This window comes from Bombus vosnesenskii, unplaced genomic scaffold (genome assembly GCF_011952255.1).
Source record: "Bombus vosnesenskii isolate JDL3184/JDL3185 unplaced genomic scaffold, Bvos_JDL3184-5_v1.1 scf7180000014854, whole genome shotgun sequence".
Classification (NCBI taxonomy): domain Eukaryota; kingdom Metazoa; phylum Arthropoda; class Insecta; order Hymenoptera; family Apidae; genus Bombus; species Bombus vosnesenskii.
Window position 1 is genome coordinate 979540 of NW_022883686.1, and position 21001 is coordinate 1000540.

The 21001-nt window shown below is 38.8% G+C and overlaps 1 protein-coding gene across 2 annotated transcripts; it reads left to right on the forward strand.

Annotated features, from left to right (window-relative positions):
- Positions 1–4836: 4836 nt before the first annotated feature.
- LOC117240711 (phospholipase B1, membrane-associated-like) lies at positions 4837–11108 on the forward strand. 2 transcript variants are annotated; one of them, XM_033506744.1, is made up of 7 exons: positions 4837–5036; positions 5878–5973; positions 6366–6577; positions 6681–6857; positions 7317–7615; positions 10695–10873; positions 10952–11108. In XM_033506744.1, exons 1-7 carry the CDS (start codon positions 4907–4909, stop codon positions 11095–11097), a joined length of 1239 nt encoding a protein of 412 aa, XP_033362635.1. In that variant the 5' UTR covers positions 4837–4906; the 3' UTR covers positions 11098–11108. The 2 variants fall into 2 exon arrangements, with proteins under 2 accessions (XP_033362635.1, XP_033362636.1); XM_033506745.1 differs by lacking the exon at positions 5878–5973 and having other exon boundaries at positions 4840–5036.
- The last annotated feature ends 9893 nt before the right edge of the window (positions 11109–21001 follow it).

The following is a 21001-nucleotide window of genomic DNA, read 5'->3' on the forward strand; positions in this document are numbered from 1 at the left end:
TCATATTTAACGTATGAAAGTCAAGGAAAGCAACATCTGTAACATTTTTCTTGAGACAAATTTTTCTTTCAAATCTTTTTTCTTGTTATACAATTTTTATAGTATGCTTAAAGTACAATAAGAAATAACGGTAGTCTATACACGTTATATTGTTACGTTTTTGTTTGGTTCGTTTTGGTTGTGTTGCCGTTAATTTTTGAATTTAGATTAAATTAATCTAATGGCAATTAATCTCCACGTTTCGACTAACCTGCTACGCGCAGGGATACTGGCACGGGACAGGATCAAAGTTGGTAAAAATAAATGTTCGCTTAATCCTATTATATTTGTAGGAGGTTGAATGATGAGATTACTAGTAGGTAAGTAAAATCGTTATTGTATTTAAAATCGTCAATACAATGTCCTAGTCGTAAAACGGTGTGTGTAACGTCGTTTGGTCACAGTTTATAATAATCCGTTTGCGATCGCGTCCGTTTATTTATAGTCGTCAGGGGGAAGTCGGAAGATTCAAATTTGTCTTTGTTTTACGGTTACATATAGCGGCGACGTTGTTTTGCTCGCAGTTTGTTTATTCTTACATTATACGTAACCTAACGAACTTTATACCCCGTAGCGAAACAACAACACGATTTGAATCGAATTCTAACTCTTGTGCCGCTACATCACCCCCCTACCAGTGATAACGTTTTTATTGCACTTCCCTTGAAAGTCCCCGTGTTTGATAGTTTATGATGTCTAGCCGAAACCTGCCTGTAGCCGATCGGGAAACGGACTCTTCGGCCAGACCGCGTAACGTACGTATTACTAGTGTTTCCTTCGTTGCTTTCGTTATTACTATTTACGCCGCTTTCGTTGCAGGTGTTCGTCTGTTCTACTGGAATAAGCATGTCACGGGTTTCGGCGGTTTTCGCTTAGAGATCCTCTGGTACTACAAAGGCTGGCTTTAGCCGGTCGACGGAAACCGTTATATCGCGATTGTTGACATTAATAGTGTACGTTTTCTCGCCTCTTCGCGTTACTCTAAACGGTCCATCGTAAGGCTGCTGTAAAGGACCTCTAATTGCGTCGTATCGTAAGAATACATAGGCGGAAGACTCCGACTCGCGGAAAGTGAATAATTTCTTTTCATCGTGTTGTGTAACGGGCTGAGACCGGACTTTCTCCATTTGTTCCTTGAGCAGGGTTGCGAATTCCGAGGTGGACCGCTGCTTAGTTGGTAGAAAGAACTCGCCGTATATCATCTCGGCTGCCGTTGCGTTTAGATCCTCCTTTATCGTGGTTCTAATACCTAATAGCATGATTTGCAGAATTTCGACCCAGTTGCTCGTGTCGTGACATTTGTTCGCCGCTTTAAGCTGTCTCTGTAGGCGTTCTACCATCCCATTAGACGCAGGATGATAGACCGATGTGCGTAGGTGCGTGACGCCGAGCAACCGGCACAACTCTTCGAACAGACGCGATTCGAATTGGCGTCCTTGGTCGGTTGTTATTTTTAAAGGGACGCCGAAACGAGAAATCCAAGTCGATAGGAGGGTCGCAGCAACGGTTAGCGCTTCCATGTCGGCAATGGGAACGGCTTCTGGCCAGCGCGAAAAAACGATCAATACACGTTAGACAGTATTGAAAGCCCTGTGAATACTGCATTACGATAATATCCACGTGTATATGCTCGAATCGGCCTGCTAAAGTTCCGAACGATCCAACTGGTGATGATACATGCCTGGTGACTTTATTACGTTGGCACGCTATACATTACCGCGTCCACGTACGGCAATCTTTGTTTACAGACGGCTAGACAAAACGCGTTGTCACCAGCTTTTCCCGGATGGGAATGTCCGCGTAACGATTGAAACACGTTGTGTCGTATCGTTGTTTCGGTACGAACGGCCGCAAGGTTCCGGTCGACGTGTCGCAGTATATTTCGGTGTCTTTTTCAGGAAATCGGATCTTCTCAAGCCGCAGCGTGCGAGAATCGGAATTGAGGATTTGGTGTAGTTCATCGTCGTTACCTTGTGCTACTGCTAACGTTCGATGATCTACCGCGTTTTCGATTGTCCCGATACGGGTCCCGCAGGGAGGACTTGCTTATGTAAGTCTATGGGGGCTGGCAAACCCACGTTCCCGCAGCCACGGAGGACCGTCGGGACAAGCGTCCCGCTTACGCGAGTCCTCTCTGTACACCGCAAGGAAGGTCGCCGGGAGTGTAGGCGAGAGGCTCGTCTATGCTTTCTCTACGTGGCCTTGGGTAGTAACGCACCCACGATCCTGATGCCAAGGATAGGACCGTTGGATAAGTTCCTGCGCACTTTGTGCCTTGAGGCCCCCGCTTACGTGGGTCCTATCTGGATCTGTCGAGTACGGTTAGCAGGTCGCCGGCTGGCAGTGACGTGCGGTACATCCACATGATAGTCCCACCAATGACTTAGGATGGTACCACGGGCGGTCGAGTGTAAACTCGGAGGGAGTAGTGACCCCTCTGCTCGACCAATTATGGGTTTGGACTCGTGGTGGTAGTGGTTGATGGCCAAGATGCTGGCAAGAGAACCGATTTAGGGGGTAATGGCTCGCCCCGAATGGCCTTCGGCGGGTGAGCAGCGTCCCACCTGCTCCGGAACCGTCCTGGTGAGACGGTAGGGCTTAGAATCGCCCCGTTCGACCTGTAACGAGCGACAGCCCCTGCAGGCTTAGCTAATCAAGGTAGCAAGGCACTGGGTGCCTTGCGCGATGGTTGAGCGTATCCCAACCCTTATGGCCCTAGGGGTGCCCGGGTTCTGTATGGTCCTAGCGCCCGGCGATAAGTTGACGCCGAGGAAAGCACCCGTAAACAAAGACAGACAATACTTGTCCTAGTTCCGGGCGTATTTCGTGGATGCTGTCGGCGATCGTGGTCAGAGTTTCGGGCCTCTTATCCTGGGCGGAGGCCAGGACGCGCTGCACGTGCACCAGGAGTCGGCCTTCCCAGAGAGTCCGGATGAGTTCGTCCGATGTTGCAGGGGTGGCGAGGCTTTTCAGGTCCCGGTAAAATTGAGAAGGCGTCCTGTCGCCTAGTTTGTTCGCTCTCTATTATTTTACGTAGGTGTCGGCCGTCTGACTCGCCCAGCCTCTTAATGAGTTCCTTTTTGAGGATCTCGTACTGCCCGCTCTCCGGTGGATTGGATTAGGTGTCGCGGATGAGTCGAACATAAGGTTTATCGATATTCGCGATGGCGGCATTATATTTGGCCTCCTCACTCGTAATCCGGGCGTGTTTGAACTGTGCCTCTAATACATTAAACCACAGCTCTACATCATCCGCTCAGAACGGTGGTATGCGGAACTGAGCGTTTTCCGCGTCCACGTTACCGAGCTCGTTTTTGCCGGTACTCGTCATCTCGAACGCTCTAATACTCGCGGAGTTCGAAGTCTTATCGACACTCTCCCGGTTATCTCTATCACTTTTATCACGTCGGGGTCACCAATTTGTAGGAGGTTGAATGATGAGATTACTAGTAGGTAAGTAAAATCGTTATTGTATTTAAAATCGTCAATACAATGTCCTAGTCGTAAAACGGTGTGTGTAACGTCGTTCGATCACAGTTTATAATAATCCGTTTGCGATCGCGTCCGTTTATTTATAGTAGTCAGAGGGAAGTCGGAAGATTCAAATTTGTCTTTGTTTTACGGTTACATGTAGCGGCGACGTTGTTTTGCTCGCAGTTTGTTTATTCTTACATTATACGTAACCTAACGAACTTCATACTCCGAAGCAAAACAACAACATGATTTGAATGGAATTCTAACTCTTGTGCCGCTATATATTATTAGACAAATATTCTCCACAACAAATGTCTATTCTAATTCTAATTGGGTATTGACAGAATTGTCGTTGAGATTTCGAATACTCGAAGTTACAATCGTTCGCGATACGTTTTCACTCTTATTAATTACAAGATTTTAATTTAATTAATTTTCAATAATTTACAAATTGACAAATACAAACACGTCGATTAACAAAACTGACAAGAACAGGGAACTAATGAAACAAAGAACTAAAAGCAAAAGAACTAAAGGACTACAGAACTTAAGAACTAAGAGCAAAAACTAAGAGCTAAGGGAACTAAGAGCTGAAAAACTAAGAAACTAAAGAATTGAAAGACAAAGGAACTGAAAAATTAAGAGCTAAAGGAATTGAGAACTAATCGCTATGAACAAAGCAATTACTCGCCAAGAATTGGGGAACTGATAGCCAAGAACCAAGGAACTAATCACCAAGAACAGTGGAACTAATCACACAGAACTGAGGATTTAACTACTCTTAACTAAGGAATTACCTCTCTATCTTCTATGTCGCTACGCTTATTTAAAATTAGATTTAACGTGGAGGGGTCGTCATGTGACGGGTTATTCCGTGGGGGTTGTGAGGCTCGAATTTGGTTTCTATACAAATTGTTAAAGTTTATTTGAATCTCAAAATGAGACGCTCACTCGCGCTATTGGTAGTTTTAGTCTACGTTACGACGCGTACGCAGCGCGGGACGTGACAATATAATATGTAAATAAAATTGCCCAGGCGTTGCCTATCCGTATTTATTAATTTTCCTGACCTTGTTAACGACGTAAATGCAAATACATAAGCAAGAAAAATAATTGAGATGGGAGTATCTGAATCAAAGAATACAATTTATCTCACATTATGATCATGTAGCATAACAGATTCAAACCTTTTATGAGTGCGAACAGTGTTCATAACGATCTTTAACTAGCAACAGCTAAGACTGGATGCGGTGCTATCAAGGTCCTCGATAATACGCGCCACAGTTAGCAGTCATCGAAAAAACTTATATCTTTTTATTCTTATAATCAACAAAAATAAAAAATCACTGTGGAAACGTAAAAGTGACCATTTGATTGTGCAAGAAAACTTACGATGAAGAAGCTGTATCTGTGCCTTGTATTGGAATTATGCGTACTGACCATGTCGCAAAGAACTGCCTTGGATACGTCGATTCTTAATTCCATCTACCGTGGATATCGTAATTGGTTAACGCAATCCTACGGTACGTCTGTTTTAGTTTATTTCGTGTTACGTCTTTATGCAATAATATCACTTTCTTTTGGTTAGAGAGATGCTTTTTGGAGGAATTGAAATATTGTGTATCTTATTTTTCATAGACTAATGTTTTATTGTGAATATATATATTTTCGTGATAAAATGATAAGTTGTCGAAATTTTTTTTCGGTAAAAGTAGACAAAAACTTGCACAGCACGGATCATTTTCCTTTTAACATATAAATATTGTAGAGATTATATTTTCAAGTAACATGCGCTATGAATTCTGTGGCACCCTCTTCTGGTTCTTGAGATGAGGAATTTTGCAAATAGTACTTATTTCGAAATTCGTAACGAAATTAAACAGCAGTCCTGAAGTGTATTAAAAGTGACGAGTTGTTAGGTAAATGTGAAATCAAAAGATGTCCATTTCCATTTGTTCTTAAAATACTGGCCAGTCTTGTTATACGAGTACAAGAGGCAACAACCTGATTGTGATTTCAGATGGAAATTGGGTTTTGGTTAAGTTAGTGACGGGCTGCGCGGGAAAAGTTGATACCTCGCCACTGAACGCCTTTACTTTATAGCATAAATCTTGAAAATATACAGTAGCTCACGAAAGTTTTCACATACTATTAAAACTCTAGACGATTAAAATATGCACGTTAAATTTAAGAAGTGAAAACATACATCTGTATATCTAAAATTAAGAACGAATTCGATAACGTTTGTAAAAGTTCTGAAATCCTTCGTTGTAATTACTTGATCGGAGTTATGACATATCGCGTGCAATGTTTCATCACAGATGAAGTATTTTTGTAAATTGTTTTAAAATAACTATTTTGTAGGCACAAGAAATGGCGATCGAATGTCTCAATTACGAAATAAATATAAATTTCAAAAGGAAGTTCCAATAGACGTCCCTTTTCTTTGCAATGTAACAGGTACTTAACCAAATTTATGATTATTATTGTCAAATACTTCATGATATCACTTGTAAATATTATATCGTCGTATTTATTCTTTAAAATCATTATTCAATTTAAATCGCAGATTTCTTTTATTTCCAATAATTTTTGCAATTTATCCTAGGGACAATCGGTAAATTTCTGTAGCAGGAAATTACAGTGAAGAACGCTGTTCTTTATAATTTGTAATGGCTACAAGAATGTCAATGTGATTTCGAGTTCATCCATAGTCTTGTCCTATTAATATCATTTTTGAAGATATATAACATTATAAGCTTCTCACCCCACTGTAGTTTAAGAATAGTAAAATTGATGCTTATCTTTTGAAGTTCACATGTATTCTAATGTATTTACTTTAATTTGTTTAGCCGGCAGGTCTCCAAAAGTTCCCGAGTCGGTTCACCATTTAAAACCAGGAGACATAGATGTTATTGCCGCAATGGGTGATTCCGTGACAATCGGCGCTGGAGTTACTTCGATTTATACGTTCGAAGTGAACATTGAAAATAGAGGCATAGTGGGTAGTATCGGCGGTCAAGGAACTTGGCGAGAGTACCTGACTCTCCCTAATATTCTTAAAGTATGTTCATATTTTACATCTGCATTGTTTACGCACACGATTTGTGTTATCGCCATAAATGCGAATACTGAAATCTTTCATAGTCCGATTTTTCTATATGCAGGAATTCAATCCTAAATTAATAGGTTATTCACTTGGAGACGCTATAAGTACTGATCCAGCTGCGCAGTTAAACGTCGCCGAAGCTGGAGCTATGTCTAAAGATATGACTTTCATGGCGACATATCTGGTCAATAAAATAAAAGTTGACCCGAGGATAGATATCAACAAACATTGGAAGGTTCGTATGTTGGTAGACAAAGTAATTATATATTATACATATTTAGTACATGACAAGTGGTGTTTTAATATGCATATGATCATTGAAATTAACAACTGATTAATGGAACATAAATTCACATAAAATCTAAATTATTCACCTTTACCATTTTTATTCAAATATTAAAATAAAAATTAGACAAGGCCTTTATACGTTCATTAATAAGGAATAAAGATCATAATGAAATTATTGGCATTATAATTCGAGTAGTATTTCACTGCAGTTCTGGTGAACTATTTTCAAAAGTTAATTACATTACCTTTTATTCACTAGAAACACACTTGCAATATAAGTAAAAATTACAATTACAATTTAAAAAGATTAGATGCAAGTATGAAATTGCAAGTATAAGATGCAAGTATAATTTCATTTATTGTTTAATCGTTTACTCAATAATATCTACATTTTTATGTTTTCCAGTTGATTTCGTTGATGATTGGAAGTAATGATTTTTGCTCTAATATGTGTGCAACTTCTTCTCCATGGACTATGTTAAATGATCACAAAATAGATTTAATTCATACTCTTAGAATCTTAAGAGACAATTTACCAAGAACTTTTGTTGCTCTTATACCACCACCTCACTTAAAGGAACTGGTTGCTGCACACCAAGGAAGAGAGTCATTCCTGTGCTATTTGGCATCCATGATTGAATGCTCATGTATGTTTGCTTTACAATTTAGGGATCGAAGACCGGAATATTATAAATTAATTGAGAGGTTTGTATAATTTTCCGAATTTAACTTTTTAAATATTTTGTGCTTGAGGATTAAACACTTACAAGAATTTTGTTATATCATACTTTATATTTAATCTTAATAATTATAGATAAAAGGGGCTACAATTCCCATTTTAATGAAACTTAAGTATGTTGTGAAACTCAACATTTTTCCTATAGGGGGTAAACTCACTTAGTTTCCGAAATATTTAGAGAAAGCTGCTGCTACTACTATGTTGAATCTGACTTATAAGGCATGGTGTGACCACACATCTACTGTTGTGTGTCTATAAACACATCGCTGCGACCTGCAAATAATCTCTATAACGGGCGAACTGTTTAATACTTATCCTACCTAACTACTATTCTAACTACCTCGAAAACGTAAAAAAACATTTTGAACGCACAAGTCTTACATATATCAGCGGTTGTCAAAAATTATACAAAGCCGAACCCTATTATAGAAAAGTATCAATACTGAGCAATCCAGTCGTTGCACCGTGAGGAGGCTGATTACCAACAGACTTTAACGACGGCCTAATTGAAAGACTGATCTACATTCAATACGGATTGCGCTCTTGAACACGCATTTAGTTTTGCAACCTCCAACAAGTAATTCATGTACACACTTTTGTACAAAATTCATGTACAAAAATGTAAGAAAAATTCAAATTCGCAACTTCGCGAATGTTTTGTTTTTTTACATTAGTAGCTATCGAGATGTGTTTTGGACAAAAAATACTGTGGGCTCTCTTGAATAAAATGATATGTACTGTTATTGTATTATAGACATTTAAATATGTGTAAATAATTATTAAAGCGAGAAGAACGCGTAGAACGTGTCATTTTTTTGCTTAGATTTTCTAACTTATTTAAAAAATTAAAGGTCTACAAGAGAACCTAACACTAGCACGCGATAGAACAAACATTTTTGCTAAGGACAGCTTCAATAAAGCCAGAAAATCATGTTTTGTTTTTAATGTAAATGCGAATAAGTTTGACAAAACACGCGGTGACGGCAATGGTACTCAGTATTGCCGAATATCTCATCTGTCGCTCAGTATAATGGAACCGCAGAACGCGTGAGGCTATTAGCCGTCGACATTGACTAGCATTGCCTTCGTTCCGTATTTTGTCAAACTTTTTCGCTTTTCCAGGAGTTCATCAGCTATACAGATCGTTTCACACCAGCTATGATGTGTTTATAGAAACAGTGGATAAGCGATCGCACCACTCTGACGCATACGTTGCCATGGACGTGCATGTACAGATAAGATTTAATGTAGTATTAGCAGCAGATTTTTGCAAATATCTCGGAAACTAAAGTCGGGTAATGGTATAATGTTTATAGCATAATGTTGTTTTGAATGATGAGTTTTACATTATAGTTAAATATCATCAAAATCGGAGGCGCAGCAGCTTTTGTGCCCAATTACTTTAATTTTTATTTCATATTTAAGCGTATTCCATTCTCGTTATATGTTGGTGAATAACTTTATTGAAAAGAGTTATTAGAGAACAACATAGATTGATCATATTTGATTTCAATTCACATTAAGATCTTATTGACGACACGGGCAATGTCGGGCCAACTTTGGATGAAAAAACGCAGATAAGTATATTTATAAGTGTATATTATGAGCGTCTATTCCGTTGACGAGTTCGTATTTATATAACACATATCTAGTGATGTGTTCGATACGGTATCGATGTTATCGACAGCGATCTACGAATTTCAATCTGTTATCAATTAATATCAAAGGCAAAGGTATTAGTTATTGTTCAGTTAATCAGGATATTGATTCTTTACTAACCGATACCAACAAGTACTGTACTTGAAACACCACAAACGTATCGATACTCGTCTGATACCGCAGGTAAGTTTCGGTACAGATTCTTAAAGCTAAAATAAGATGAGAATCGAGAACAACAGAATTGCGCTTTGTTATTTTACATGAACGAATGTAGATCCGCAGCTTACCTCGTACAAGTCGTAGAGAAAAAGATTGTGGCATTCGAAAACATAAACCATCCTTGTAAGAAAAATCATAGGTTAGATGTTAAATCTGCTTTTTCATTAAAATCCATAACAGCAACCCGAAAATCGTCCCATTAAATTTTCGAGTAGAGAGGATCAATGTTTCCTCTAGTCCATTGCCACCATAAGTGATAAATATATTCTAGCGCATATAAACAATGTTTATACAAATTCGATACATGCACCGCGATCATCTCGTTCGGGGGTATTCTAAATGTCGTCGCCTCGATGGCTAACATAAACTCAACACTTTCGACATTTCGTGCGCATGCACGGAAGACGTGCGGATGGTTCGATGGTGGGGTAAATGAGATACGCGCAGGACGTGCCTCCTGAGATTTCGCGGCCCGCGCGAGTTTGCCGATTGAGTTTACGCGTAGCAATAAACATGACGAGGTCCTACACATGACAACCTCTAACATTTCATTTCTCTTATCACGAAGATCGGCGAGACCCTTACTCGAATGACGCGTGAACGCAAAGGGGCTATTGACTGATTCCGTGAAAGTGTCGTATCAATATGGTGTAAATACCCCAACTTTCATCCTTCTTTCTCTCCGTAAATGAATCATCGACAATTCTCCTTCAGTTCGAAACAGTTTCAATTCACCTCTAGCCTTTACTAAATCAATGGCGTCAATCCCGATTAGGAATGCAGTATTTACCCTAATTATCTTGAAAAAGTGTTGCACCTCTCCATTACCATACCGTGTATCGGAAATCGTTAATTTTGGCAGTGGATTATTCCACATAATTTGTAAAAAACTACGAACTTTTAGTTACTATGATAATCCAAATGATCACGAAGTGTAATTACGAAGCCAAAATGTGAGATGTTTATACTGAAAAAATTCGAAGTCTTGGTAACTAACAAAGGCATTTTACTTCTGTCTCAGCGCGGTGCGACATTTCGCACTGCAATCAGCTTATTGTTCTTATTTCACATTTATGCGATATTATTTCCCTAACACATTTCAAGTACCTTTTGATATATATCTTAATATACATATGAAGAATAAGCTAGTTTGTTTCATTTTTTTAGGTGGCAAGAAATTGACGAAGAAGTCGCTAATTATCCAGAATTTCATAGAAATGACTTCACCGTAGTAATTTTACCGACTCTGGAAGATGCAAAAATACCTCTTGCCGAGGATGGATTTGTCGACTTCTCATATCTTAACGCTGATTGCTTTCATTGGAGTCAAAAACTACATGCACTATGTGAGTTTAACAGATGAAACTATACAATTATTTCATGAGTGTTACGTTGATAATCAGAAATGTTTTGTGTTTCCCAAGATGCGAATAATCTGTGGAACGATTTGTTGGAACCAGTTGGTAACAAGAGTAGGTCTCTCATTTCGTTATTTGAAAAATTTCTGTGTCCTACTTCGGAAAGACCGTTCTTGATGACGTATGAAAATTCACAGAACAATGAAACTTAAGGATGGTTAGAGAAGTTTAGAACAGTTTCTATAAGTGGAAGATGTATTATAATCTTCGTATTTGTCTATTTAAAAATGACAAAAATTATAATCAGCAAATGTTCAAAAATAACAACCAATGTTGAATTTAATTTTTACTGTGGGATTTCAGTCATTATCATATTGATCTTGTAATTGTAGTTCTTCGCGAATAAAGGTAATAATGAAAATTGATAATACGTTGACCAATGGAACATTTTCCCAGTCCTCGTCGGACGTTCAAATTCCACGTAAAATTCAGCTTTTTCGAAGATGTTTCGCTTTTCCTATCTTTTCGCTTTAGTTAGCTAGTTGCTTATTTCCCCTTTCGCTTTTGTTTAAAGTATATACATATGTCGGAGATGAAAGGAAAGCCGAAGCCTTTCCTTGGAAATTTTGGGAACATCCTCTAGTACCTTAGCCTAGATTTTATTATAGTTGTAATTGCTTAAGATTTGTAATAAGCGAGATTGGGTTCGAGGTGACAATCGGTCGCTGAACGTAGCCACGGTCACGGGATGGATGTTTTATCTAACGGAGGTCTGGAGTGGTTGTATGTGTTTTCCGAGAAATGTGGTTGTGGCGGCATGCGGCCTCGAGAGCGGGCCTAGCCACGTGTGATGTTGCCTCGGAGGTGCCGATGCAATGGGACATACATTGTATTAGTAATCAAAACTCCAGGCAGAAACTGCCTAGCAACGGCGTTTGGAACTTTCTCGATGCTTCCAACGAGTGTGCCTAGCAACGGCGTTTGGAACCTTCTCGATGCTTCCAAACGGGTATAGAAAACAAAATGCAATCGTACAGGGAGAAAAATCTCCACGAGGCTGGCATTCTTGCGATTGCCTTGGAGAGTGATACATCGAGCATTTTCGACGATCGCATTTGCGTCTAAGTTAGTTTCGCTTAGTAAGGAGTTATCCCGGTGACCGTGGATTCGTTTGAACTCAAACATTGCTAATAGTATTATTTAATTTAATTATTCGTAGATCGTATTATTCATTAGGCTTAGTGTTTGTTAGACTTATTATTAGTTGTACTTATTATTTGTTAAGCTTAGTGATAGACCTGTATATACGTGTAAATAAAATCTCGGCTTTGTGAAACGATGGCTAGTCCACATGAAGAGTCGTCGCGCGCCCAAAATTCGAATCGTGATGCGACACATATATAGCATATCATTGATATGTTTTGAACGTGAATCGCGCATGAATCCCGAAATGAAAGAAGGAAGGAGATCTCCAGGAAAGAAAAAGAATCTACTTTTCGTATTCACATAATCGTCATTAAATCATAATTTGTATTTTACAATTTGTCCAGCTGGACAATCGGTAAATTTTTCTAGCTAGTGTAACATGACCGAATGTCAGATATTACCGAGATTTGGATAGGCGATCGCCTGGGAACTCCATGTGGCGTTGGCGAAGCGCGCTGGGCTCGCCGCGCCCCCGGTGAGGTTCGGGCTTTGGAGCTGGCAGCTCAGCGCCTCGGGGCCGCCAAGCAGTCTGGTAGGGGAACCGGGCACGGTTGCTCCGGCGAGGAGGCGCAATGTGACATGGCCACATACCGCTCCATCAGAGGCTGTATTAGGCTGGGGGGGGGGGGCGTTGTATCGCTCGCACTGGTTACCGGGCCTCTCTCGATCGCAGCCGGGACGGTCATCGTGGAGGTTTTAGTCGGTTGGAGTCCGACACTATCACGCCGCTTTCCCCAGAAGCGGCCTGGCGTCCGTGCGAATTTCCTCCGCGTAAATATATATATATATGTCGGAGATGAAAGGACATCGAAGCCTCCCCTTTGGATCTTTGGGATAATCCCCTAACACCGTAATCTAGATTCTATCATAGGCATAATGAAACAATTGTCTTCTTTCAATCCGATTGTAATTGTTCGAGAGTTGTGATAATGAGCTTGGGCTCGAGGCGACAGCCAGTCGCCGAACGTAGCCGCGGTCACGGGATGAACGCTTTGTCTAACAAAGGTACGGCAATTCTATAGCTCTCCTTAAAAGAAATATTTGTAGCGGCACGCGACAGTAAACATTCCAACGGTTTCTGTCCTGTGGCTCTCCACACGCAGATCCTATTCTTCGGGTATGAAGGTTACCAGATACCGACGCGTATCCACAGTACATGATCAGCTAGCCCGAGATCCGTTATAAATATTAAGATTTAGTTATCTAAAGTCTCTCAAACAGACAAACAGTCTTTGTACCAACTACGGGAAGATAGGGCAGATCTATTTTTCAACGAACGACGCTTCCCGCTAGCAACCTTCCCTGAAGGACGGCTAGCATCTTTTCCTAACCACCGATATGGAGATTGGCCAATTAGCAGCAACGTCAATTTCTCCCACTTTCTGAACGAAGGCTATCTTCGATGAATCCGATGATCTCGTGTCCTTAGACACACCCTATCATAGTTTTCCTCTGTGGCATCATCGGGACGGAAAGTCATTCTCTCTTACGATCTCATGGACGAAAAGAGTGACGCCTTACGATCAATGAATATTACACGTTTTATTAACAAAGAGTCCGACTTAAATTTTGTGAGCACGTACATCTATCATCACGTTGACCGCGGATTCGTTACCGAACCTAAGGCCATTGTCACTAGTGTCGCGAGCGCCTAATCGCCGTGGTTGATTGTCAAGTCTGTGGTATCCATACTTGTGTTAATAAACCGTACCTTTGTTATACAATAACGATGGCTAATTCCAATGGAGATTCATTAAACACATACAACCCTATCCACAACGTCACCCCGACATATATAACATAACCTCTGTCTTTTTACAAACAAACTATGGTATGAGAATGATACACACAACACGTATTGTACGCACTACACACACTACATACCCGAATCACTCGCGTTGGAACTAAATAAAACATTTTTTAAATAACAAAGAATACAATAATAAAGGAAAGAAGTTCAAGGAACTAAAAATAAAGAAGCCTAAAAATACGCACAGCGAAATAACTTAAATCTATACTACAATTACGATTAACTTCAATTTTACGTTTATACAGTCCTCTTAACCCCTTCCCGTACTTTAGCGAGTCAGACTCGCGATGAAGATTTTGGCCCAAACATGAATATCGCGAGTCTGACTAGATACTTGGGTCAAACGTAAACATAACAAGCCAAGCTCGCGGATTGTTTTTTGCCCGTTACGATCGTGACTGAATGTTAGTTCCTGTTTACGAGCATCAGTCTGGTCTGTTTCGTCGAGCTAAATGGCACGGGAAGGGGTTAACGTCTCTCTTCGACGATGTCGAAATGAATTTGCCCTTCCAAAACTGTTCTATCCTCTTTCTAAAAGAAAGAGGTTGGGCTCTGCCCAAATTTTTAAAATCACTAAAACATGTTACATAACAAGGTAATAGTGGAGAGTTCTTGCAGAAAGAAAATGTACAATATTCTTGGCCAACCCGTTTACTTCTTTTGTATGATTTTTTCGAAATTGGCCAGGAATAGACACGTTAACTGAGGTGTTTCTTTGGGTATGTCTATTGAAAAAACGTATAGGCTGCTCACCAGATGTGTTTAAAAATGGTTAGAACTGCCTTCCAAGGATAGTATCATCTCGGCAACAAAAGCGAAAATTTTAAAAGAGCTATTTAATGCCATACATATAATTTTTCAATTGACATTTATTATTACCCGTTACTGCATAAAACGATACCTTAATTAATTCTTCGAGTATAAGTTTAAATCATTTTTTTGCAGTTTTTTCCGTGTTTCCTGATTTCTTATTTCATGTGCATGTGTGTGGATATTGTAATATTTAGTGATCAGTAGTTTGTATGGAAATCGTTTCTGATTTATGCAAAACAGCGTACGGCTGTTTGAATACTTAATTCATATGTAGTTTTTTCTGTGAACATTGCTATTTTCATTACGATTTTCTTGTCAGCAGTGTGCACACTCGAGGTACGTGTGCGATTTCCCAACGTGTGTGAATTTTCTACAAATATTGTCTATATGTGTTTTCGTTTATTAATTATTTATCGAGACAAAGAATTAAAGGAGACATTAATCCTCTCTATTCGAAAATAAAGCGGTTTACGATATGCTGCTATGGATTTTAATGAGTAAGCATAATCGATGATTTTTCTTAAAAAACTTTACGCAGGATGGTCTACGTCTCCGAATGTCATAGTTTATTTTTACAAAATAAACTGCTGCCCACCTATCGTTCGATTTGATGATCATCGTGTACCCCGCTGCTTGAGCTGACCTACTTTCGTTCGTGTAAGGAGATTTACTCGCGCACAGTGATATTTCGGCCGATTTTTAATTGTCAATAATTCAAAAATAAATCCGAAAACGCAATTTTTTTCTTTTTGATTTCCGTCTTATTTTACCTTCAAGAATCAGCCTTTATGTTGTTTTACATTGAACATCCTGTATATACTATAAACAAAAGATGGTCGGGCAACAAATAACAGCGCGTACGCTGTCGCGGATGCACAATTGTATATAATTATATACATTATACATTGGTAGAATTCATTGGACTGGCGTCGATAATTTTTTCCGAATATCTCAGAAACTATAGCCGTCTAACAGTTACATGTACAGGAAATGGTTGTTTAGAGTCGTATTCCCGATAATGTGTTCAAAAGTCATCGAAATCATAGAGGATGTAGCTATTCTACAGTTCCACGTTATTCGTTTCAGGAAAAGGCGGAAGAATTTCTCGAAATGCTATTTCACGGATATGAAAATGATTTTTTAAATCATTTTGTTACGACGTATGTATAACAAGAAAAGTAATTTAAGAGGACGGTACAATGACAGTGATTTTGAATAAAATAACATATTGTTGACGTTAGAGCGAGCGTGTATCTGTAATTAGGTTTGTGATTATTAAATAAGAATGGGAGGACTATGCTTCATTTTCAGACCATCGCGACGTAAGGTGGCCGATTATGCGCAAGTAGAAACTAACGTCGAGTGAATGCATTGATTATTTGCAATATGATTCGTGAGTATGTCGACGCTTTTTCCTGTTATTTTTTTCTGTTATTCGTACGACATAATAGAGTGATTAAATAAAATACCGCTTCTGCCCGCCTTTCGCCCTCTTGCTGCTCGCTTTCCATCAGCTTAACATTTTCCACGCTCTACCAGCGCATTCAATGCAGCGCTCGCTCAGATTTTGTCATTCATAAAATTTATTAAAAAATTGCAAAACAGAGCAACACATCCCGTAATATTTAATACATATTTATGTTGTACAGAGTGTACAGAGAGTAAAGTGTAAAGAGAATCTATCGTATAGTAATTTTACACTTTCGGATCGGTGAAGATTTGTAAAAAATAATTTGTTCAAAAACGATCTTGACCATGAAATTCGAGGTCTAACGTTTTTATTGCTATGTACTCCGTTCGTCACGAGGAACAAGAGTCTCAAAAGAATCATGAGTCGCAAATGACCCCTTCTTTGAGGAACAAATGTTAAAGTGCATATTGACATTTACTTTTATTAAGAAAAATATCCTACTATCGATGAAGCAGCAGAAAATTGTAGGTATATCAGAATACAGAGATAACGGAAGGCTTTTACATGAGAGAAAAGGTTAACCAACGCTACGATTTACAGTGAATACGTGAATTTGGTGAGCAAGAACTTAATATTACGACGTTTAAATCCGTATCAGAGGTAAATCGGCTGTGCATTCCTAAAGAAGAAGAGATTAATTGTCGCCTTTGCCCATGCATATTTGCCAATGTGTTTATATATAGTACGTTGTTCAATCGGTATCGGTATCGGTTGTTGATCGGTATCAACAGGACGCCGACAGGTCGAGGCATCAACGCGGCGCAACACCTCCCGGGCGATCCGCTGGTACCAACCGCCAACACTAGAGGGCTACGACGACAACGAGTCTGTCTAACTCGCTAGCGGTCGAATATACGAGCGATTGATACAAATACCGCACCTAGCGAGACTCCCTCTACGTCTAAGGCAGGAACTACCGGGCATAGCCTTACTGACGAGTCCACCAGTAGTCCCGGGACGAAACGCACAACTCCCTTTTCATCCGCCACAGAATTATGTGTCAGCAGCAATGACATGCGCATTATATTTGCGATTTTTATGTTTACGACTTCGTAGAAAATTTAAAGCAGTACGGAGTTAAAGCAAATGCGTAAACTCTATCTATTTCTTACACCATTGTTCACGATTCATGTCATAGTCGACCAGTTCGTCAAGTTTTGAATGAAACGCTTGTATTATTGCGAACAGAATGCAGACCCGCTTCTCATGGAGCTTCCCGTTCTCCATATTCGACACCACTGGACTTTGCTCACAATAAAATAAAAACTGCATGTAATTTATGAAATATAAAAAAATCATAATGCTTGTTAGTTTCAATAAATTCTCGAACAATAGCAATAATGGTTACTACTATCGTAGATTTATGTGTTAATGTCGGCCGTCGTAATAAAAGAAAATAAAATTGCAGAATATAAATAGATTAACTAATGAGGAAACCATATATATATGTACAATACATGGTAGCATTCGTGACAAAAAGTGCAAGTTTTGTTTGTCATATGCATTGATGGCATAATTTTTCAAACAGTCATGACATGTAATTTCTTCAAACAATTTTGAAATTTCTTATTAACTGTAGTACTTTTCCTATATGTTAACATTTTTATTAACAAATTTTTGTCTATTTTTAATTGTTTCGTGGTAGCCTTTTTGGGCTAGAACTTTATAAACTTCATAAACTTGATTTACCGCAACTAAAAAAAATGCGTGTTTAATTATTTCGCGCTGTTCTTCAAGTCTCGAGTTTTATTAAAATCAGTCTACCCACTCCCGACCTTTTTCTGCTAGTAAAGTTTCCTTTTGATTCCATTATGTTTTGCAAATATCGTGACATTGAATTTATTTAATTGATGAGTACACCACTAGAAATATTTTTCCATTTTTTAAAGGAAACCTGTAAATAATTATACTATATTATATTATGATATGTACATTGTATCCTATGAAGCGCTAACTGTACGAATATATGTATATTACACATATATTTTTATCATTAGCTAGATTCTTATTAATATTTTCAGAACAGGAATATGTAACAGGAATTTTTTCTTAAATTACTTTGGAGACTTGTAAGAATATATAAACATTATTCATTTGCAAAAAATTTCTTACTAAACGATATTCTACCATAATTTTAATTTTTGTTACAGTTAGTCACTGTATGAATATCTTTTACACTGACTGTGTGTTATTTCTTTTTAATACCACCACAATAGATCGTTCGTATGAGATGCTATTAGCAATTCAAACGTTTTCACCTTCATCTCAATCAGTAAAAACTTATACGTAATGAAAATATCATTAAAATGTAAATGTAGAAGCAATCTATGATAAAAAGTCAACTGCTGTCAATCTATCATGCTTTTAGATGATTCAAAGGTATTTTTACTTTGGTTTTGGAAGTAAAAATGTTAATCGTATCATTAATGCAAGACATTATTCCGTTTCAGTAAGAGGGTGATATTATTAAAAGTATGTGTATCTTGACGTGTTTCACGCCGAAATTCATTAAAGCCCTGTGACACACGTGTCGATATCTACCATCGTGAAGCCGCATTGTTGTTCGATCTTCGGTAAAGAACACAGAGTGGAAATAGCAACAAGTAACATGCGATCGCAGATTCCTTGACATTGTATATTTAATTGTATCTTCTATTAATTGTCAATTATCATTATCAATACGATATATATCAAAAATATCATCGAATCATTAATTACTACAATAGTTTAAATGAAGTTACTGAATTCTCGAACATTTATTTTCTTTCCCGTTAAATTAAATTTCCCGTTGATTATATCTGCATCACAACCTGTTACATTTTTAATCACGCAAGAAATTTCATTTGTGGTAGTAGGCTGATTTTAATAGATGATAATCCTTCTTCTGCTATTACGATAGGCGATACTGTCACGTAATTTTTGGGTTGGTTGGTGAAAATAAAATATAGTTGAGTCGTAACACAACTATTAACTTGGTTTTAATCAACATTTATTATGAATTCAGCAATCACAATGTAACACGCACTGAATTAACATAAATCACAATTCACTCCAACCACGCTATGTCAGACTTAGTTACAACGATACATTAAGTACGCGACTTATAAGAGTAGAGACCGACATAGATATGTTGACTATTCTAAGGATACAGAATAAGTAAAGTCTTACTGACGATACTGTGTCTGAGGAAAGCTAGGGGTGGGGGTATCTAAGGACAAGGGACGGAATTTACGACAGGAAATACTCGCTTGGTCCGAACGACCTTAACTATAAAAATGCCAAGTGCCCCTGGTAGGCACTTAAGACTATTGAGGGTGCGCGCCAGGGATATGCAGGTATCTGGGTGCCATCCTGTCCGTGGTGTATGGCCTGGTCTCTGATATGAATTGACGTTACAATACCGTCGCAGGTGTATGACAATTGTTTGTTATATTTTCGTCGCAATCATCACTTGTCGACATCAAGAGTATTGGCCACCGCCCTTCCTTCAGATTAATGCCTTCCACAGAATTTACAGGGATGAAAAATAAACAAACAGATATTACAGGAAAGTAGACACAAAAGAAAACAGATAACAACCGATGAAGAGAAACACAAGGCAGCTAATTGTTCTACAATACACTGGGTGGATATCGGTTACAAAGACATGTGCGCGGTTCAGTGTCCGGGTGCAGAGCCTATTTAAAAATAACTTATGCTAATTAAAATGCCGAATGTATGCGATTAAAAATATATTAAGCTGGGTTTACGTCACGCGCACTAAAGATAGTACTTGTTTCACCGTTTCGCGAATTCTAAAATACTCAGAACAATAGCAAACGCGCCATGGTACGTTAGAAACGAGGACATTCGGAAAGACCTGGGAATACCAACGGTCAAGGAGGAGATTAACAGAAATGCAAGAAGGTACAGAGAAAGAATGGCAACGCACCCCAACCGGCTGGCAGCGGAAACGATCGGCGCAACAAACATAAAAAGAAGACTAAAAAGGAAACACCCAACAGATCTCACAAAGGACGTAACCTAACATACAAACACTCACCACACTAAAGAAATAAATCAATCAAATTCGAAGATGGTATCCCACGGGGTGTAGCCATCCACATGTTATATTATTATACCACTAAGCTACAATATTTTACCAAATGTTCTACTGGACAAATTGTAAAATGTAAATAAATAAATTAAAAAAAAACCGTTTCGTGAAGTGACGCGTTCGCGGTAGAACGCGCCAACGAGAGACGTAAATTCTCGTTACCATACGATAATCGACGCCACAAATTAGTCGATTCCCTATTTCGGTTATGATAATAAGGCTGGTTGAATGATTATAACACTGAGTTGTTTATTTCCAACAACTTTAATGACTTGAGTTTTTGCGCGTGGCGCGTGTAGAGTTTTCTCAGCGCAGTGTTAATAGCAAGTGAGATGTGTTCAGATCTCAGAGTTACTAGCAAGTGCCGTTCGGAAACGGCGATGTCGGGGAGGAAAACTATTGATGGGTGTGTCTAGAACACGAAACAAGCGGATTCGTTGACAGCAATTTTCGTTAAGAAAGTGAGGGCAACGGACATCGCTGCTAATTGGATGAGGAAACAACTGGTGGGTAAGGATGGGCGCTGGCCGCTCCCTACCAAAGGTACTCACGAGTGGCATTATACACGAGAAGAATTCGCTGTTCCGCGTTTTCCCGGAATAAACAACTCTAAGGAACGTTTCGATTTGAAAGATTCTTGAGGGATTTAAGGGACTTGATTGTAAAAAATGCTAAAATTTATAACGGTTCTCAGGATTATTGCAGGTCCGAATAAGGATG